The sequence below is a fragment of the Notamacropus eugenii genome, chromosome 2, assembly GCF_028372415.1.
Source record: "Notamacropus eugenii isolate mMacEug1 chromosome 2, mMacEug1.pri_v2, whole genome shotgun sequence".
In the NCBI taxonomy this organism is placed as follows: domain Eukaryota; kingdom Metazoa; phylum Chordata; class Mammalia; order Diprotodontia; family Macropodidae; genus Notamacropus; species Notamacropus eugenii.
The window spans coordinates 88,784,016-88,801,544 of record NC_092873.1 but is presented as its reverse complement, the minus strand read 5'-3'; the positions used below and the strand labels follow the sequence as shown (position 1 = coordinate 88,801,544).

The following is a 17,529-nucleotide window of genomic DNA, read 5'->3' as shown; positions in this document are numbered from 1 at the left end:
CAAAAGACTGAAGTCTGCCATTTAGCTGTTCAATAATCTTCAATAGCTCCCTATTTATTTGACCATAAAATGCAAAGTCCTCTATTTGACATTTAAAGCACTAACCTTTTCCAGAAATTTCATTTGACTATACTTCATTCATGGGGGCAGCTAGGTGGTGAAGTGGATAGAGTTCTTGGTTTGGAGTCAGGAGAATTTAAGTTCAAACTCAGCCTCAGACACTTACTAGGCACTGCCCCTGGGCAAATCAATTAATCTGTTTCTTCTGCTGTAACCTTGGGATCGTGGAGAAGGAAATGATAAACCACTCCAGTATCTTGACCAAGAATGTTCCATAAAATGGAGTCAGATATGACTAAGTGACTTAACAGCCACAATGCTCCATTCACTTGACATTTTAGCCAGACTGACCTACTTGTTTCCTGACCTTGTCATTCAGTCTCCCACCTCCATTCTTTTGTATAAGCTTTCCTCCTTGTTTGAAATTCTCTTCTTCCACCCTTTAAAACTTTTGAATTCTTTAAACTTTCAAGTCGGTATCTTCTCTGGGTACCATTCCCTGCTTGTCCTACTTTTTATTATTCTCACCTTCCTCAAATCATCTTGTGCTAAATTGTTTAGAAGCTGCAAGCCCTCCTTAAATGGAAGCTTCTTGTAGGCAGGAACTATTTTTCATATTTGTCTTGGTATCCCCAGTTCACTGTCTTATCCATAGTGGGGCTTTAAAAGTGCATGATCAGTGGAGTTGTAGTGGAAAGATCACTGGATTAGGATTCAGGGCACCTTCTTCCTCCTTAGGTCTTAACTTCTTCCTCCGTAAAATGAGTGGGTTAGGTTAGATGATATCTAGGTCCTTTAAACTCTAAATCCCATGAGCCTTCTCTGTAAAAAGAGGGTAATGCTTGCATATCCCAGGGTTCTTGTGAGGACAGAATAAGATAGCATGCATGCCAACCTGAAATAAAAATAAGAGACAACTGTGGCAGCTTCTGTTGCTACTGCTACCACCATGACTACCAGCAGACGAGAATGCAGGATTGTGAGAGCTTTGGAAACTGGCAAGTTGAAGGTAAACACAGGTCTGGATTATTATAGTTACCTTTCCCCTGTAGGGCTTATAATCAGTCTGAGAGGCCCTCTTCTCATTTCCTTTCCCCCTTCTCCCTCCCCTATTCACTTCTTCCCAGGGGAAGTCTACCCAGTGCCAACCAGGGCACCTGTAGCTGTCACTCTGGGAACAGAGACTTTCCAATATAGAAAGTGACTGAGGAGCCAAGGAGCTGGGCAAGAGCAGCCAGATCTCTGAGGAAAGGCTTGACTGAAGCACCCTCTGTTTTTCTTCCTCCCATTTCCAAAGGACAGTACTTCCTCCCTTCCTCAGGGACTCCTGACTGCCACTTGTGCCACCGACTGGACCAAGGTCCCAAGGTAAGCCCCAGAGAATTTCTGCCAATCAACAAGGGCTTTCCTTCATGCCTCTTAGCCACTAGACAGACTAGGGCTGGCATAGGTTTCCTATACTTTTTGTAGCTATCTCCCCTCCCCCAATTTTTAAAACAAAATCAAATCGTCACACCCCATGGTTTTAGGCAATAAACTTTATGAGTTGAAAATTTCAAACAGTTTTCAGAGTTCTGATGTTATTTCAATTTTTGTAAATTTTTCAAAGCCTTAGACTTTTTAAGCCTTAATAAAAGGATTTGTTCTGTAAAACTTGGGCTCAGTCAAAAGACCACACCCAACGACCTAGAAGGCTGCATGTGTTCCCCACCCCTAGTCTAAGGTTTCTGTAAGTCAAGATATTAATTATTATTGTATTGTCCAAAATGAATTAAGTTGAGAAACATAACAGATATTTTGGTATTTTTAACTTTTATATAAAGATTAACTGTATATTTCAATGCAGAAAGGGTTGGGAAAGACAAATCTGTGTGTCATGAACTGATGCTGACTTGAGGGTGATGGTGTCTGAACTGGATTCGTTGTCAGTTGCAAAAGTTTTATCTTGTTAGGCTCAGTTCTGGTGACTGATTTGAACTTCACTTTTGTATTTTAAAATAGGAAATATTTGTGTCAGATTGTACTGGGTAGTATCCAATAATTTTGGTAATTGTTTGTTTCCTTCCTCCAACCCCTCTCTCCAAAGAAAATGGTCTTGAACTCTTTGACTGCTGAAAAGGTCTATAATATTCAAAGTTTAGTATGTGTGGAAAAGATCAGGGATTAGGGAAGAGGCAGACTGGTAGGTGGCTGTAGGGGGAGCCTCAGGGGAGAGAATAGAGGCAAAGATGGGGAGTAAAGGAGAGAAGTAGGATTGAGGTAGGAAGGGTGGGAGATGGGATATTGTAGGAGTCTCCTAACCCTTGACCTCATTCACCTTTCCTCTGGTTCTTTCTCCTAGGCAGGACTCTGACAGATCCAGGATGTAGTGGCAGTCAGTAGACAGGTGGTACAGGAGGCAGTGGGAAGTCTGAAAATTGTGAGGGGTTTTGAGGCAGAAAAGGATGAAACAAGATAGGGAGGGTTGAGGAAGCAAGTGGGTCCATCAAAGACAGTCCAATGTGGAATGCAACTGTGAAGTGGATATTCTCTCCTCCCTGACCTCTCTCTGTTCACAGTGAACCTTCTGTCTTTTTTGACTCCCCTATGCCTCAGGGACTGCCTTCCTGCCAGAATCTTAGCATAGATTCTGGAAGGTTCAGAATCCCAAGGGTCAAGTGCAAAGAAACAGAATTCCCAAGATATTGAAGTAATTCAGCTTTACTGAGGGAAGATAGTTACCAAATGAAGCACACTCAGAGAACACAATGGAAACAGGTCTGTGGGGCTCCTGGGTGGACATGGGCATCACAGTAGGGTCCCAGAGCAAATGGGGTCCTCCTTTCCAAGCCAGCAAAGTCTGGTGAGTTTTTATAGAGTTCTCTGGGTCTAACAAGACTAGACTTTGAGGACTGGGATCAAGGAGCCTGGAAGCTGGTACTAATTCATGCTAGTAGGTAGGTGGGTCGGGGAGGAAGGAAAGACTTTTGGGTGACTGGAGGCCAGTTGATATTCACACTCTCAGTTGGCAGGAAAACAACTTTGGGCAGTTACTGGTAGTCTTACACTGATAGGGGAACTCCACTTCCATGTGGGAGGTTTTGCGCTCCTCTGTGGCTTCTTCATTTAACTGTCTGAAGGAATATTTCATATCCCTTGCATAAAGTAAGTTCACTCTGTCCTTTTGGTGACCTCTCAAGGAACATAACATGCGCGAGTTGGCCATGCCTTAATGTTTTGGGAACTAGCCACTCCCGGAACACATAGATAATACTTGGAGGATCTGGCTAGTCCTCCCAGTATGTGATTAATTAGCTTATATCTTGTGGCCCCCGTATGATATGTCCTTGACGAACAAACACCTGCATTCCCATGGCCATGTGCCTGACCAGCTTGGAACAGTGTGTGGAGCCGTTGGCAAAAAGCCTTCTTTGTCTAGGTCCCTATAAAGTCCCCCTGCTTAGTGCAAGTCCTCGGAATCTCACCCATGGAGAGGACGCTCTGCCTGGGACCTCTTTGCTCCCAATTCGGACCCTGAACGCTGTATCCCGGGATTCCCCAGCTGATGTAATTCAGGTGTTGGTGCTCCTCGAATTGGTGATGTTTTTCTATTTCCTCTTCTATCTATATTAATATTGCTATACTTATATTAGTATTAGGCTATATTAATTATTTCTGCTGTAGCTCTAAACTGTTGATGCATTTGCCTTTTCTGTAAATCAATAAAATATCCAGCTTCTTCTTCTCAAATGTGTCTTATTGTAGGTGCGAATCTGAACCATAAATTTCCTTAATCATACATAATTGGACGAATCTGAACCCCTTTTGAAATCACAATACACTGTCCCAGGGAGGCTGCTGTATTCATCACACCCAGATTTTCTAGGGAATAATTTTCTAGGCTGTGAGACTCTAGGCAGGGAAGTTATTGGCAGGAATTCAGCAGCCCACCTTGGGCAACACCCTAGGTGTCCCAGCCTCATGGAGACTGGGGAAATAGTTGGCATCTGCCCTTGGACAGGAAGCCAGCAGAGCAGAGAGATGGAAGGAATTTAGAGATCATGTATTAGAATGACAGTGTTTTAATATATGTACACACAAACAATGCAATTACTATGTCTTAAAACACATTTATGACATGAGAAAACTTAGACCTGAGGTGACCTGACTTGTTTGTCTCATAGCAAGCTAGAAAGGGAACGAAATTCCAGGTTTCTCCCCTTTCTTTTGCTTTACTAGGAAGGAAGGAGGGTTGAGATCCATGAGGCATTTCTAATTTCACAGAACGTTGGCTTGATCTAAAGTTGGTCTCCATGCATCCACCTCAGCCAATGAGGCCTCGAGATGCTGAAATTCTCTGGTTACCAACTAGTCTGGTTAGGGAAGATTCCTATTCTAGGAAAAAGAAACAGGTTTTCTCATAAAGCCCAGGGAACTTCTGAGTCAGTGACCAAATCCTGTAATCATACTCTGACCTGAAAACTAGTGGACCTTGGAATTTTCTTAGCCCCAAGTTAGAGGATGCAGGGATAGGAGGGAAACTCTGGAGATTACTTCACTGTTCTTTTGTGTGTGTGTATGTGTGTGTGTGTGTGTGTATGTGTGTGTGTGTGTATGTCCTCGACATCTTTTGCAGTATAACAATTAGGGATCCTTTCTAGGAACAATCCTTTTAAGTACACAAATAAAACACATAGAATTACAAAGAAACCCAATTATACAGAAATAAAGATGTTATTCCTTACCCCACCCTTGGATGCAAGTTCATGGACCCCCTGATATCTATCTTAGGATCCCTGGGGCTAGGGGGAGAGGTGAGTTTTGGATCCCAGGTTAAGACTTGCTGTAGAGTAGTAGATAAGGACCTGCAAACCATCAACTGACTCCTGTTACTGGCACCTCTGACAGATAAGGATTGTATCTCGGGGTATGACCAATTCCCTCTACTCTCCCTTCCTACCCTCCCCACAATTATAATAATCCTAATCCAGTATCCAACCTTCTGAGGTTGAGTCCCATAGCCTTGGAAGGCTGTCTAAGAAAAGGTTGGCAGGCTCTGTCAGGTATGGAGCTAGAGTTGGAAGCCAAGCATGGGAGGGATGACTTTTATACCCCCAGGTCTGCTGTCAACTCTTGTGTGTGGGATGCAGATGCAGCCAACTTGTCACACAGGAAATTTTCAGGCAGCTTTAATGTTCCTCTATCCTTTCGTATCGTATATCCCCCCTTCCTCTCACTTTCGCCTTTTCCCCAACCTCTATTTTTCCCTTCCTTGCCTCCCTTAGTCAGTGTTTTCAGTGACAAAGTTTACAGAAGGATACAGGGCAGTGCATGCTATAATGTCAATGATCCTCGGTTCCCCTGAGATTTCCTTCATCTCTCCAGAAAAATATTCCTCTCCTACCTCACTGTTTGGTTCCCTTTTTTCCCCAACCCTGGATCACCCATAGAGTCACAGCCTGTTAGATGGTGTTTTACAGATGAGGGAACTGAGGTTCAGAGAGAGGAAGTAACTTGCTTGAGGAGACACAGCAAGGAACAAGCCCTCCTGTGCTTTCACTTCACCCTTTTTGCTGCCTTTTCCTGTTAAGAGGAGAGAGGCTTTCCAGTTAGATGAAGGAGAGTGGGAGGTGGGGAGAAGGAACTGAATACCTTCCAACTAAGGATTTTACCAAACTTCCCTTTCCCAAGAAAAAGCAAAAGTTGGAATTCTTGGTCCTTCTTGTTCTGTTCTAGGGGAAGAGGAGGGCTAAAGTGGTCAGCGCATCTTGGCAAATTTAAGGTTGCTTTAGTTGGCAATTGAATTTAGTGCCCTCAGCAGACCAAAGGCAGTCTTTTGTTTTGACCTCTTCCCTTGTTCAAACACAGTCGTATATATGAAGGGGGTTCTTTGGAACTCTTCCTCCAGAGGCAGAGGGAAAAGTACTACTAATGGGACAAACACAACGCTTTCTTCCTTATTCTTTTTGCATACATTATTTCTCCACATGTGAGAGATGGCAAAAACGTTATGTTTCCACAGAAGTCATTAGTTGATGAAATCACTGAGAATAAGTCAGATAATAAGAAAGCCAGCAGACTGCAGGTGGACTCAACCAATCAGGAGACAGACAATGACCTTCAGAAAGTCACAAAATTTTTGATAAGAAGGTCCAGGCCTGAAACCAGTCTGAACCAGTTAGGAAAAACGACTTAGAATAACCTGGAAAAAACTTTTCTTCATTGCACTTGTGTAATGAAGCTCATGCATATAAGTAGACATACCCCACATAAAATTATCCCTTCATTTTCTGACCATGAGTCCTATGTTAAAGCATGTTTGGGAGGGGGGAATCACACCAAAGGTGGTTACATAATGAGCATGTAGAGAATATCTGTCTGTCTGTCTGTGTTCATCCTTCGTTTTTGAAGAAGATCATGATATCAGAGAAATGATGACATGACTTGCACTTGACTTTGTTTTGAGTGAGAGAGGGCTGTGCAAGGTCACCACCCTCATTTTCTTTTCCTGAGTCATCTGGGTCCAATGACCAGATATTCATTAATGCATCAGGATGACTGGAGAGGCCCAGGATGCAATGGGAGACCTTGGCCTTTTTAGGCTGGCCTTTTCAGGTACTCATTTAGAGAAGATGGTGATCTAATGGAGAATGGACCAATCCATCTCCTGATGGGAGGGACTGTCCTGAACTAACAGTACAAAACCAATCTTGATCCTGTATCCGATGCTCCCTCCTCCTGAAAAGAAGGTGGGGGCCCACTTTGGCCAAGGCTTTCAATTCCTCTGAACTCTGCTGCATTAAGTTTTCCTTGATACCTCATTAGTGTCAAAAGTGTCTCTAACATACAGAAGTTTTTCAATTTCATTTAATCGAAATGATCAGTTGTATCTTTCATAATTGCCTTTCTGCCTCATTTGGTTATGAATTCATCCTTTACTGGAGACATTAAAATGAAGATGATCTCTCTTCCAATTGAAAGGAAAATGATATGACCTTTAGTATTTAGGTCACATGCCTAATTTGAACTTATTGTGGATTGTGGCATAAGATGTTGGTCCAAGGCTTATTTCTGTCAGACTGCTGTCCAGTTTTCTCAGTAGTTCTTCTTACATACGGAGTTCTGTTCTGGGTAATTTATGTTTTTTAAGTTAATTGCTTGCTGAAATATTGACCCCTTATTCTCAGGGAGATGACATCCTAATAAGGGAAGCAGTATCATCAATGACGTGTTAGCAGATTTGGAGGTGACAAGGGGTAATTAACACCATGGATAACAGATACAGAATTTTAAAAGATTTTGACTGGCTAAAACATATAAATTTAAAAAATTAATTTTAAAGGCATAAGATGAGGAGACCTATCTGGATTACAGGTCATCTGAAAAGAAAATGTATTGGTCCTAGGGGACTGACTTCAAGCTTAATGTGAGACAATTGTGTGCTTGGGCTGAGCTCACAGGGCCAAAGTCTTCAGGAAGTGGAGGGTGAAGGGGGGAGATGATTCTGTTGTCCTCTGCTCTGGTCAGACCACATCTGTATCCAACTCTAGATGCCACACTTAGGAGAGACACGTACAGTGGAGATGATCCAGCCCACAGGTAACCAGGATGGTGAAAGTCAGTGAGTTCATGCCACGTGAGGCCTGGATGAAAGAAATATTTAGAAGAAAGCACTGTAAAGAAGGGCTGTGATTGCTCTTTTCAAACATTTGAAGGGCTGTTGTGCAATGTTTAGATGAACAATTCTAGGAAAGCAAAAGTTGGCAGGAGTTCAGTCAGAAGGAGGAGGAGAAGGAGGAAGAGCTGAGGCATAGAGAACAAGAAGGAAAAAAATTAACTGGAAAAGAAGGGGTGGCACCCAAAAAAGTTAGATATTTCCCAAGACACAATAAAAATCATTGAAGGAATTTGTGAGCAAAATAGAATTAGGTAAAAAAGGAGAGAATCATTAAAAGGTTATGGGGGTTAGGTTAGACTATATTTAGGTGACTTTGAACTCAGATTCTGCGATGAATTCTTTGAATAAGGCAGTAATTGGGTCCTAGTAACAGCTGAGAAATCTCTGGAAATGAAGAAACTAAATCATTTAGAAACTAAATGTAGAAAAATAAGTTGAAATATAAGCACAGGTGTGATTGATTCAAAGTAGAGTGATTCTGCTGGAGGGAATCCTGGCAAGAGGAATGAGGAAAGCAGAACAATATCATTGTGAAATGGATAAAGATTCAAAGAAATACAAGGTAGACAAAAGTGGCAGATTATGAAGACAGATCAAGGAGCAAAGCATCTAAGAATTATGGTGGATCCTTCAAATGAACTTAGAAGTCAGTTGTTCTGGGCCCGTAGGTAGTTAAATGGATAGAGCTCCAGCCTTGGAATCGGGAGGACCTGAGTTGAAATCTAGTCTCAGACACTTGACACTTACTAGCTGTGTGACATTAAGCAAGTCACACAGTTAATCCCAATTGTCTATTTCAAGTAAGCTGTTCCAAGTCTGCATTGTTTCTATGTAATAGTATCTTCCCAATTCTTTCAATTGGCTTATTCCCAGAAGAATAGAGACTGTAGAGCTTCCCAGGTTCAGCAAAAATGCTTTCAGATAGCATTTGACCCACACATCCAAAGAAGTGAGTGAAATGCTCATTGATGGCCCAGGGTAGAGAAGAAGGGTTAGAGGTGCCCAGGCAATGCACACATCCTTCTTATCGCATTGTTCTTTCTGTCCCTGACTGTTGAGCTTATTAAGATATGTGTTTCTTTCTCTCAAGATGGAGAAGTATTCGGTACTCTTGGACTCTGTGTATCTTTTTTTCTTCTTAGAAAGCTCTGCAAATATATCATAGTCACCCAAATAAAACCTCCCAGAGTTTCTGTCTTGTCCATTTTGGGTTCTTACAAGGCAATGTTACTCCAGTCTTTGTAACAGCTTTCTAAATTAGTGATAGACCTTAAGTCTTTTAAAAATTAAATGATATTTCTGTTATTTTTTAAATTAAAATTTTAAAATAGAAATTATTTCAGTTATCAACAATTTGTTTTTTCTTCCTCCCATTTCCCCTCAGTCAGTCTCATCCCCTTCCCTGAATAGAAAAGAAAATACAAAACCCTTGTAATAAATGGACACAAGTCAAGCAAAGCAATTTCTTATAGTAGAGATTCCAAAGATGTGTCTTATTCTGAATATTTAATCCTTCTTCTGAAGTGGGTAGCATTCTCCATCACTGGTACTTTGGATTCCTCAGAATTTGTAAGGCTTTCAAAGTTGTTTATTTTTACAATGTTGTTCTCGTACAAATTTTTCTCCTGGTTCTGCTTATGTAATTATGTGTAGACTTCTCTGATTTCTCTGAAGCCATCTTTCGTCATCATTCATGAACCAAAATTTGTTTGGCCAATCTTAAACTGGTGCATACTCCATAGTTTACAGTTCTTTGCCATTGCAAAAAAAAGGGGTTGTAATTAAAATATGTGTGTATTTTACACACACACACACACACACACACACACACACACACACACACACCTTTTTAGACCTTTTCTTTTTTCTTTGATCCCTTTGATCTAGATGTGCTCCTGCTCGGTAAAAGGGCACATGTAATATAATAACTTTTGAGGCATAGTCCTAACTGCTTTCCAAAATGACAGTACCAATTCCCAGCCTCACAAGAAGCGTGCCAATGTCTGTGTTTACCTGCAGCCCCTCAAGATTTGTCATTTTCTTTTTTTGCACAGCTTATAACTCTTAACGATTATCAACCTGCTCCTTCACTCCTTTAAAGACCGTAGAAGGCGCCAGAGAGCAGCTTTTCCTGCTGATACTCAGGTGTTGTAAATTAGAAGAGTTACTTATCTAATCTCAAAATGCCGCTTTTAGTTGTGCTTTTTACTCGGGTCCCTGCAGTCCTTTTCGTTAGACAGCCAAATCAATTAATATCCCAGGTTTCCTTCCTTAGACAGCTGTTTTCTAGCTCTTTCAGTCTGGCTTTGGAGCCGCTCTTACCCCTGCCCCACGCCCCCCAAACACCCCCCCCCCCTTCCTGGAATGTTTTTAGTGCTTTCTTTTGAGTAATACCATCTCTAGGGCCCAGGGTCTACAGTACCTACAATGGTTCTTTGCACCCCTGCAGTTACCACAGCTAAGGTCACTGAATTTCACAACCCCTGTACACTGAAACTTGTAGACCTAACACTATATTAAAGTTTGCATTAAGCAAACTTTGGGTGCTGGGATATTTTCTCCTTCTTTCTCCCTCTCCAATTTGAATGACTGGGGAGAGAAAAATGGCATTTTCACTTATAAGCATGGATGCTGATGGATGGGGCTGATAATTCAGAATTATAGACCAAGAGCTCCAAGCTACATTAGGTACTCCCGATCCTATTTGAACAACAATCTCTTCTTCATCTTAGCCACATGGCTGTCCAGTCTCTGCTTTGAGGACTTCCAAGGAGAAGGAAGGAAGCTATTACTTCCAGAGATACCCCATTGCACTTCTAGATAGACCTAATACTTAGGTGAAACCAACATCTCTGCAGTGTTCACTCAGTTCCTAGATGTGCCCTTATGGACTTGTCTAAGGTAGTTTATAAACAATCCTTCAAATACTTGAAGACAGCCATCTTATCCTCTCAATATCTTCTCTTTTCCTAGACAAACACCCCCAATTCCAACAACCAATCCTCTATAAAATGTTCTCTAGAACCCTTGCCCATCTGGTCCTTGTCATCTGGATGCATTTCTCTGGACACATGGTTCATGCCTTTTCTAAAGTGTGGTGCCCCAGCCTGAGCATACTACTCCAGATGTGATCTGACCAAGACAGGGTCTTTCAGAACTACTGCTTAGAGGAGTTTGGGGGAGGGGGGAGGGGAGGGAGAAGAGAACAGGGAAGATTCTGAGAGAGAAGAGTGTTAGCAACTGAAGGAGAGAAGGGCTGAAGAGACTTCATCCTAATCTTTCACAGGGGAGATTTTATTGAAAGAATGGAAAAATCTAAGAATTTGTTTACATTTTTCCTAGAAAACTGATGTACTAGACAGTTGTGCTATGGAGAAGGGAAGCACAATGGAAAACGATAAAGGTTGGGGTTTTTTAGGAGAAATTTTTTAAAACTCCATCTTAAAAGAAGAAAGATGGGATAGGACTTGGTTAGAATACTCTGATAGCAGAAAATAAGAAACTGAATTTTTATTATTGAACTCTTCATTCCCTTTCCACATACTGCTGACTTCAATGATTTGCAGAGTTAAGGAGTCTGTCACCAGAGGAGGCTCATTCAGGACTGTCTCTAGACCAGCACAGTGTTGGGGAAAGAGGATTGAATTTGGAATGATAGAATGTAGGTTCCAATCTCAGTTTTACTATTTCTTAACTTTATGACCTTGGGAAAATCTCTTAACATCACTAGCCTTTGGTTTCCTGATCTCCAAAATAAAGGAGATTATCTCTAAAATCCTTTTCAGGGTAAGCTTTATGCTGTCCAGCAATATTTAAAATTTAATGATTTCCTAGTTGGGGTGATGAACAAGAAAGGGGGAAAATCCTACCAAATGAGCCCAGGTTCTGTGTTTCTGACAAAAAGGTTACTGAGCATTCACACCTTCCTATTTTAGGCAGTTCACAACCACCCTTATACTGAAACAGTGCTCCTCCCCATTTTAATAATTAGGCTCTTTCCCCTTGTTATTGAGTTGCGTCTGACTCTTTTTGACATCATTTGGGATTTTATTGGCAGAGATATTGGAGTGGTTTACCATTTCCTTCTCCAGTCATTTTTCAGATGAGTAAACTGAGGCAAACATGGTTAAATGATTTGCCCAGGGTCACACAGCCTGTAAATATCTGAGGCTCGGGTTTGCACTTGGGTCTTCATAACTCCAGACCCTGGGCTCTATTCACTATGTCACATACCTAACCGTTTTACAGTGAGACAAAGTCTTCTATTTTGATTCCAAATTCCATTTATTGGACTCTGATTTCCTCTGTATTCTTGGTTCCTTCCTTTGTGATTTACAAAGCTTGGGGAGGCTACAAGACTTGCCTGAGTCACAGCTGAGATGGATATCATTAAAATGGAGGTGGCAAGATACCCCTCCACAAATCAGTTTCCAGATTTCTTCAATCCTCAGACACCCACAATTTTGTGTGGGGAAATTTTTTTCCTAAGGAGAGGAAAGGGTCACACTGAGGAGAGCTGGAGGCTAGAAGGCCAACAGAGGAGGATTGAGGGCTGGGACCTCTGGCACAAGAGCTGTGTGTTCCTGGAGTGATGATGGGAGAGAGGGAGACTTAGACACTACATAAAATTAAAGACTGCTCTGTGAATAACATAGAAAGATGAAAAATCTATAAAGCTCGGGAAATGTGGAAATTTCCCCATTTCAGTTTTAGTTTCAGTCCACTAGCCTGTGAGTGTTCATTCTGCCCATTCACCAATGATATTTTTTGTCTTACATTTTCTATTGGGTGGCAGACACTTTGTGAAGCCAATCAGAAGTAAAGGATTCATCCTCCTACAAACCCACTGTAAGTTTGTTTCTGTGATCTTGTACTTCTCTGCATGTTGACTATGCACTCTCTGTTTTTACTGGGGACCCTGGCCCTGACACAGACCTGGGCAGGTAAGTAGAGAATACTATTAAACTGATGCCTGGAGGCTGACCACGAGTAGATGCGTGGGTAGGATAGGGTTTTGCTGAACAAAGCTCTTCCAACACCAGCTGAGCTTAGGTTTCCAGGTAACCAGCTCCTTAATCTCAGGTGAAGTCAAGGTGATGATAAAATGAAGAAAAAATGAATAAGCTCGCCTGTGTGTGCCTTGGGGACCAATAGCCTTCCATTTGTTAGTTGTGCTTTGACAGGAGGGTTTGTGTGTGGGGTGTGTGTCCTGGTGTTGGTCCCTTAGTTTGAGCTTTAGTTTAGTCTGTGAGTGGATGGGTAGTTGGGAGTGAAGACTTGGGGCAGAGGTGCCAGAAGGAATGAGTGTGTAGTGCGAAGGGGGCGTTAAGAAGGGAGCAGAGCTGTCTGGGAGCCCCAGTCATTCAAGGGCAGAACCAGTAGCAGATGAGGCTGGGGGCGGTGAGGACACAAGGTAGGGGCGAGGCTGAGGGTGAGGAATGTGAAAGATCCAGGACCCCGATCAGAGGTGGAGGCAGGTTGGAGGTGGGGGACGTCTAGGTCTAGGAAATGGGGCACTTCGACCTGCCAAGGTTGTTCGTGAAGGCGCTTTGCTGATCTCAAAGGGGCTGGGATACCGGGGATGAGGAGGCATCTCTGGTCCTGGGGGTTTGGAGTCTGGGGTCACATCCCCGAGCCGGATGGGGTTAAAGGTCACATCCTGGGCTTGGCCGAGGACACGGCGCCGCCGGGGCTACGCTGTTACTCTCCTGATTCCCGGCCCAGGTCCCCGTGTCTCAGGCGCTCATACCCTGAGGTATTTCGACACCGCGGTGTACCAGCCCGACATCGGCGAACCGCGGTTCATCTCCGTGGGCTACGTGGACGATCAGCAGTTCGTGCACTTCGACAGTGACAGCGCGAGTCAGAGGGTGGAACCGCGGGTGAGGTGGATGGACAAGATGGATCAGGGCTATTGGGACAGAGAGACAAGGAATATGCGGGTGACAGCGCAGGATTACCGAGTGGACCTGCAGACCCTGCGCGGCTACTACAACCAGGGTGAGGACGGTATGTTTGACGTGGGGTCCCGGGGTCACAAATCACGTCCACGGACCAGAGTTGGGAGGAAGCGAGGCCGGGTCGGGACCCGTCCCACGGTCACCTTCAGGTCGCACTGGGGACACGGGGTGGGGGAATCTCTCGAGGCGGAAGGAACTACTTCCAGGGCCATACCAGATCGGGGATGGGTCCCGGAATCGGCGCCCAGTGGGGAAAGTCTGGTCGTGCTGACACCGGCGTTGGGGACGGGACAGGCGTCCACACCCTCCAGGGCATGCGCGGCTGCGAAGTTTACCACAACCTCACCTTCAAGCGCGGGTTTCTGCATTACGCCTACGATGGGTACGACCTCTTCACGCTGGACACGGAGACTTACAGATGGACTGCTTCGGTGCCGGAGACGCTGGACACGGAGACTTACAGATGGACTGCTTCGGTGCCGGAGACTTTGAACGTTAAGCGCAAATGGGAGGCTGGGCGAAACAAAGACTATTTGGAGAAGGAGTGCGTGCTGTGGTTGCTTCATTACCTGGAGATGGGGAAGGAGGCTCTGAAGAGGGCAGGTACCACTCGATCCCAACAGAGTGTGCTTGGCATTCCAGGTCCCTGGCCGGCCCTTCTTCACCTCCTCCTGCAGCCTCAGCCCCAGATTCCGGACCTCAGGGACCCCATGGACCTCGGGGCTCAGATTGTGGGTTGTTCCCTATAGCCCCGAGATGTGAGAGGGGGAAAGAGAGACCCAAGAAATGTCTCTGACCTTTGCCCCCAGACCCACCTTCTTTCCGAGTGGTGCATCACACTGTACCTGATGGGGAGGTGACCCTGCAATGCCGGGCCCAGGACTTTTACCCTGCGGAGATTTTTCTGACTTGGCTGAGGGATGGGGAGGAACAGCTCCAGGACATGGAGTTCATTGAGACCAGGCCAGCTGGAGATGGGACCTTCCAGAAGTGGGCAACTGTGAGGATCATTTCAGGCCAGGAAGGGAAATATACCTGCCGAGTTCAGCACGAGGGTCTGTCTGAGCCCCTCACCCTGAAATGGGGTAAGAACAGTGAGGAGGGTCTGGGGAAAAGGCCATTCTCCATCTCTCAGGAAGAGTAGAGGGATGTGGAGTTACTGGGGAGAGCTGGGGAAGGGGTTAGTGAATCTCAGGCCAGAGAGGGGTCAGGGCCTTTCATTTTCCTTTTCCATTTTAGAGCCACAGTCCAAATACACCTGGATCACTTTGGGGATCATTGCTGTTTTCATCCTCCACCTTGTCATTGCTGAAGTTGTGATCTTGAAGAATAGGAATTCAGGTAGGCAAGACTGTAAGGGGATCATCAGGCAGCAGGCACAGTGCAGATTCTGGCTTCCCCTGAACTGGCAGCTTGTCTTTCTGTCCCTAATTTCTCTATTTTCCATCTAAGACATTGCTAGATAGGCCCTAAGACTTTAGATGAAGAAACCTGTAAATAGAAATCATTTTCTGGAGGATGCCTTGCAGTGGTATAACAAGCTGCTGAGTGGGGAAACTGCTTCAGACTCAGATGAGAAATGAATATGGGGATTTCTGCCAAAGAAACTGGGTGTCTCCCAGCTGGAGGTTGTAGATCAGACTTGGAAACCCATTGATGCAGGCCCTGAGGTTAGGAAGTGCCCATTTGTGGGGACTCTTTTCCTTCTTCCTGGTAGATCTAGATGCTGGACTGAAGTAGGGGATGGGGGCACAGTCACAGTTGTAAGACAAATCATTGAACTTCTGGGGCCTTAGTATGGCCTCCTCTCCTGAATTCTTTGCTGGATTTTTTTTCCAAGTGGAAAAAGATTGGACTATGTTCAGGCTGCAGGTAAGTGAAGGGTTGACATGGATGGTAAAAAGAAGGGCAAGCCCATGGTATCTTTGGGACATGAGAAATGAGAATTTAGAGGAGAGGCTTACCCCAGTAGCCTTTCCTCAGTGTCCTCTTTCCTTCCCCTGCCCCAGTTCTGTTAAATATGTGCCTACCTGGGTTGTTTCCCTCTTTTGCCTCTAGGTAATGACCCTGCACAGGGGTCAGATGTCTTTCTCACAGCCTGAAGTGAGACTCTGGGGACTCTGGAACTGGAGAGGGGCTGGTGTAAAGAGGTCTAAGCAAAGAGGGTGGGTATGTGAGTGGTTGGAGTGAGGATTGGATGGGTGGTGAGGCAGGCTCTTCAGAATAACAAGAGGCTTGAGACCAAAGGTGACTTTGAGGGTCCCTCCTCAATCTATCTTTCTTTTTTCAGCTTGAGAGAATTGCCCTGAGAAAGAAAACAAGGATATTCAAGTCTCTAGTACCTGTTTTATTCCTGTTGACCTCTGGCTTCTCTCCCCAGCCCTGGCCCCTGTGGTCATCACCGTACTCTACTGGCCAAACCCTCAGGAGTCATCATTAGTGCCCTCACCCCGTTATCTAAGGTCTCCCACCCCTGCCTTTTTTCTACTTGTCTCACTTTGAAGAGAGACAACCAGCAGTGAGGGTCAGAGAGGTTTGGAAATGAGCCCCCATTCCCATTTGATATTGCACTGAACTCTGTGATATTTTTTCTACAGAAAAAAAACATGCCTAATTAATTATTTTTCTTGAATCTTCATCTTTTCTCCCAAATATTGGTTGAATTTTATATTTGGGTGGGGAATTTAGGAGGACAAAAGGATGATGAGATGTTCTGGACACATGACAGGGAAAATAAATAAAAGCTTGAAGACTTCTAAGAATTCTTTTATCTGCTCTGAATTTTCTATTGCAACTGGGGGCTGGGGCAAAGTTGGGATGGAACCCAGGCTGGGGTGGGGAGACAGTGTCTTGTAAATGGAGAGTGTGAAAATATTTGTCTTTGATTAGTACTGCTCCAACACAGTTGTTGACATGGCATATTCTGACTTGTTCTAGAGCTTCAGACAGGACCCAGGCTACATACTCCTTTAAGTGGAACTATGCACAAACAGGTTGATTGATCAATATCCATAGGCCTCAGCATCTTCTTTGAAAGAGTTTCAATTCTCTGTTCAGTTGTCATTTTCCTTCACCCTTGTGTGTGTGTCGTTGCTTTTTTTTCATTGCAGGAACCCGTCCAACAGCTTCTGTGGTCTCAGCTCAGAGCTCAGTACAGAGTCCTGGGGCTCCATCTTTGTTGGTGATGGCCACTGCATTAGATGACTGTCTTATTCTCTTTTTAGACTGTTTGCAGAATTGGGGCTTTTCTTCCCATCTGCAGAACAGAAGAATCTGAATTTGAAGTCAATGAAGAGGGGAATATCTGCTTTCTAAATATAAAAAATCCCCTTCCCCTTTCCCGCCCCTCTGAGGTCCCTGCCCTATTGATGATCAGACCCAGTTTATCCCTCTCTACCTATAACATCCCTCCCCAACTCTCCTTTCCCCTTTTGAACGATCCATGCTGCTGGAAAAATTTGACTTTCCCTCTTTCCTTCTGCCCTAGCATTTCTTTCCAAATAAGAGGAATATTTTAATTGTTTATATTTCTCTCTCATTTTATAATCACTACATCAGCTTAAGTATTACACAATTGGTTTTTTTCCCCCCTCATCCAAGGCCATTTGAGTTTTCTTCATTTGTTCTAAAATCCCTGTGTGTGGGAGTTTCCCATTACAATTATTAATGGATCTAAGGAAGGCAGTCACAAAGTGGTGGAAGCAGGCAGAGACTTAGGTCCTACTATCTCCTAGTTAATATTTAAGAGAACGTCTTTGCTAAAAATGTCAGGTCTGATTCTGGGGTCATGTTGGGGCACTTGTTCCTAACACACTTTGAGTGACTGAGACATTGTTTTTGTAACAGAGCCTC

At 44.0% G+C, this 17,529-nt stretch overlaps 1 protein-coding gene across 8 annotated transcripts; it reads left to right on the top strand.

The window, feature by feature from the left end:
- Positions 1–1,285: 1,285 nt before the first annotated feature.
- LOC140525912 (patr class I histocompatibility antigen, A-108 alpha chain-like) lies at positions 1,286–16,439 on the top strand. 8 transcript variants are annotated; one of them, XR_011974155.1, is made up of 8 exons: positions 1,290–1,428; positions 12,513–12,660; positions 13,442–13,726; positions 13,972–14,280; positions 14,487–14,762; positions 14,917–15,018; positions 15,736–15,842; positions 15,968–16,439. XR_011974155.1 is itself a non-coding variant. In XM_072641689.1 (7 exons), exons 2-7 carry the CDS (start codon positions 12,600–12,602, stop codon positions 15,970–15,972), a joined length of 1,038 nt encoding a protein of 345 aa, XP_072497790.1. In that variant the 5' UTR covers positions 1,290–1,428; positions 12,513–12,599; the 3' UTR covers positions 15,973–16,439. The 8 variants fall into 8 exon arrangements, 6 of the variants coding, with proteins under 6 accessions (XP_072497788.1, XP_072497786.1, XP_072497790.1 ...); XR_011974156.1 differs by having other exon boundaries at positions 15,736–15,846; XM_072641689.1 differs by lacking the exon at positions 15,736–15,842.
- The last annotated feature ends 1,090 nt before the right edge of the window (positions 16,440–17,529 follow it).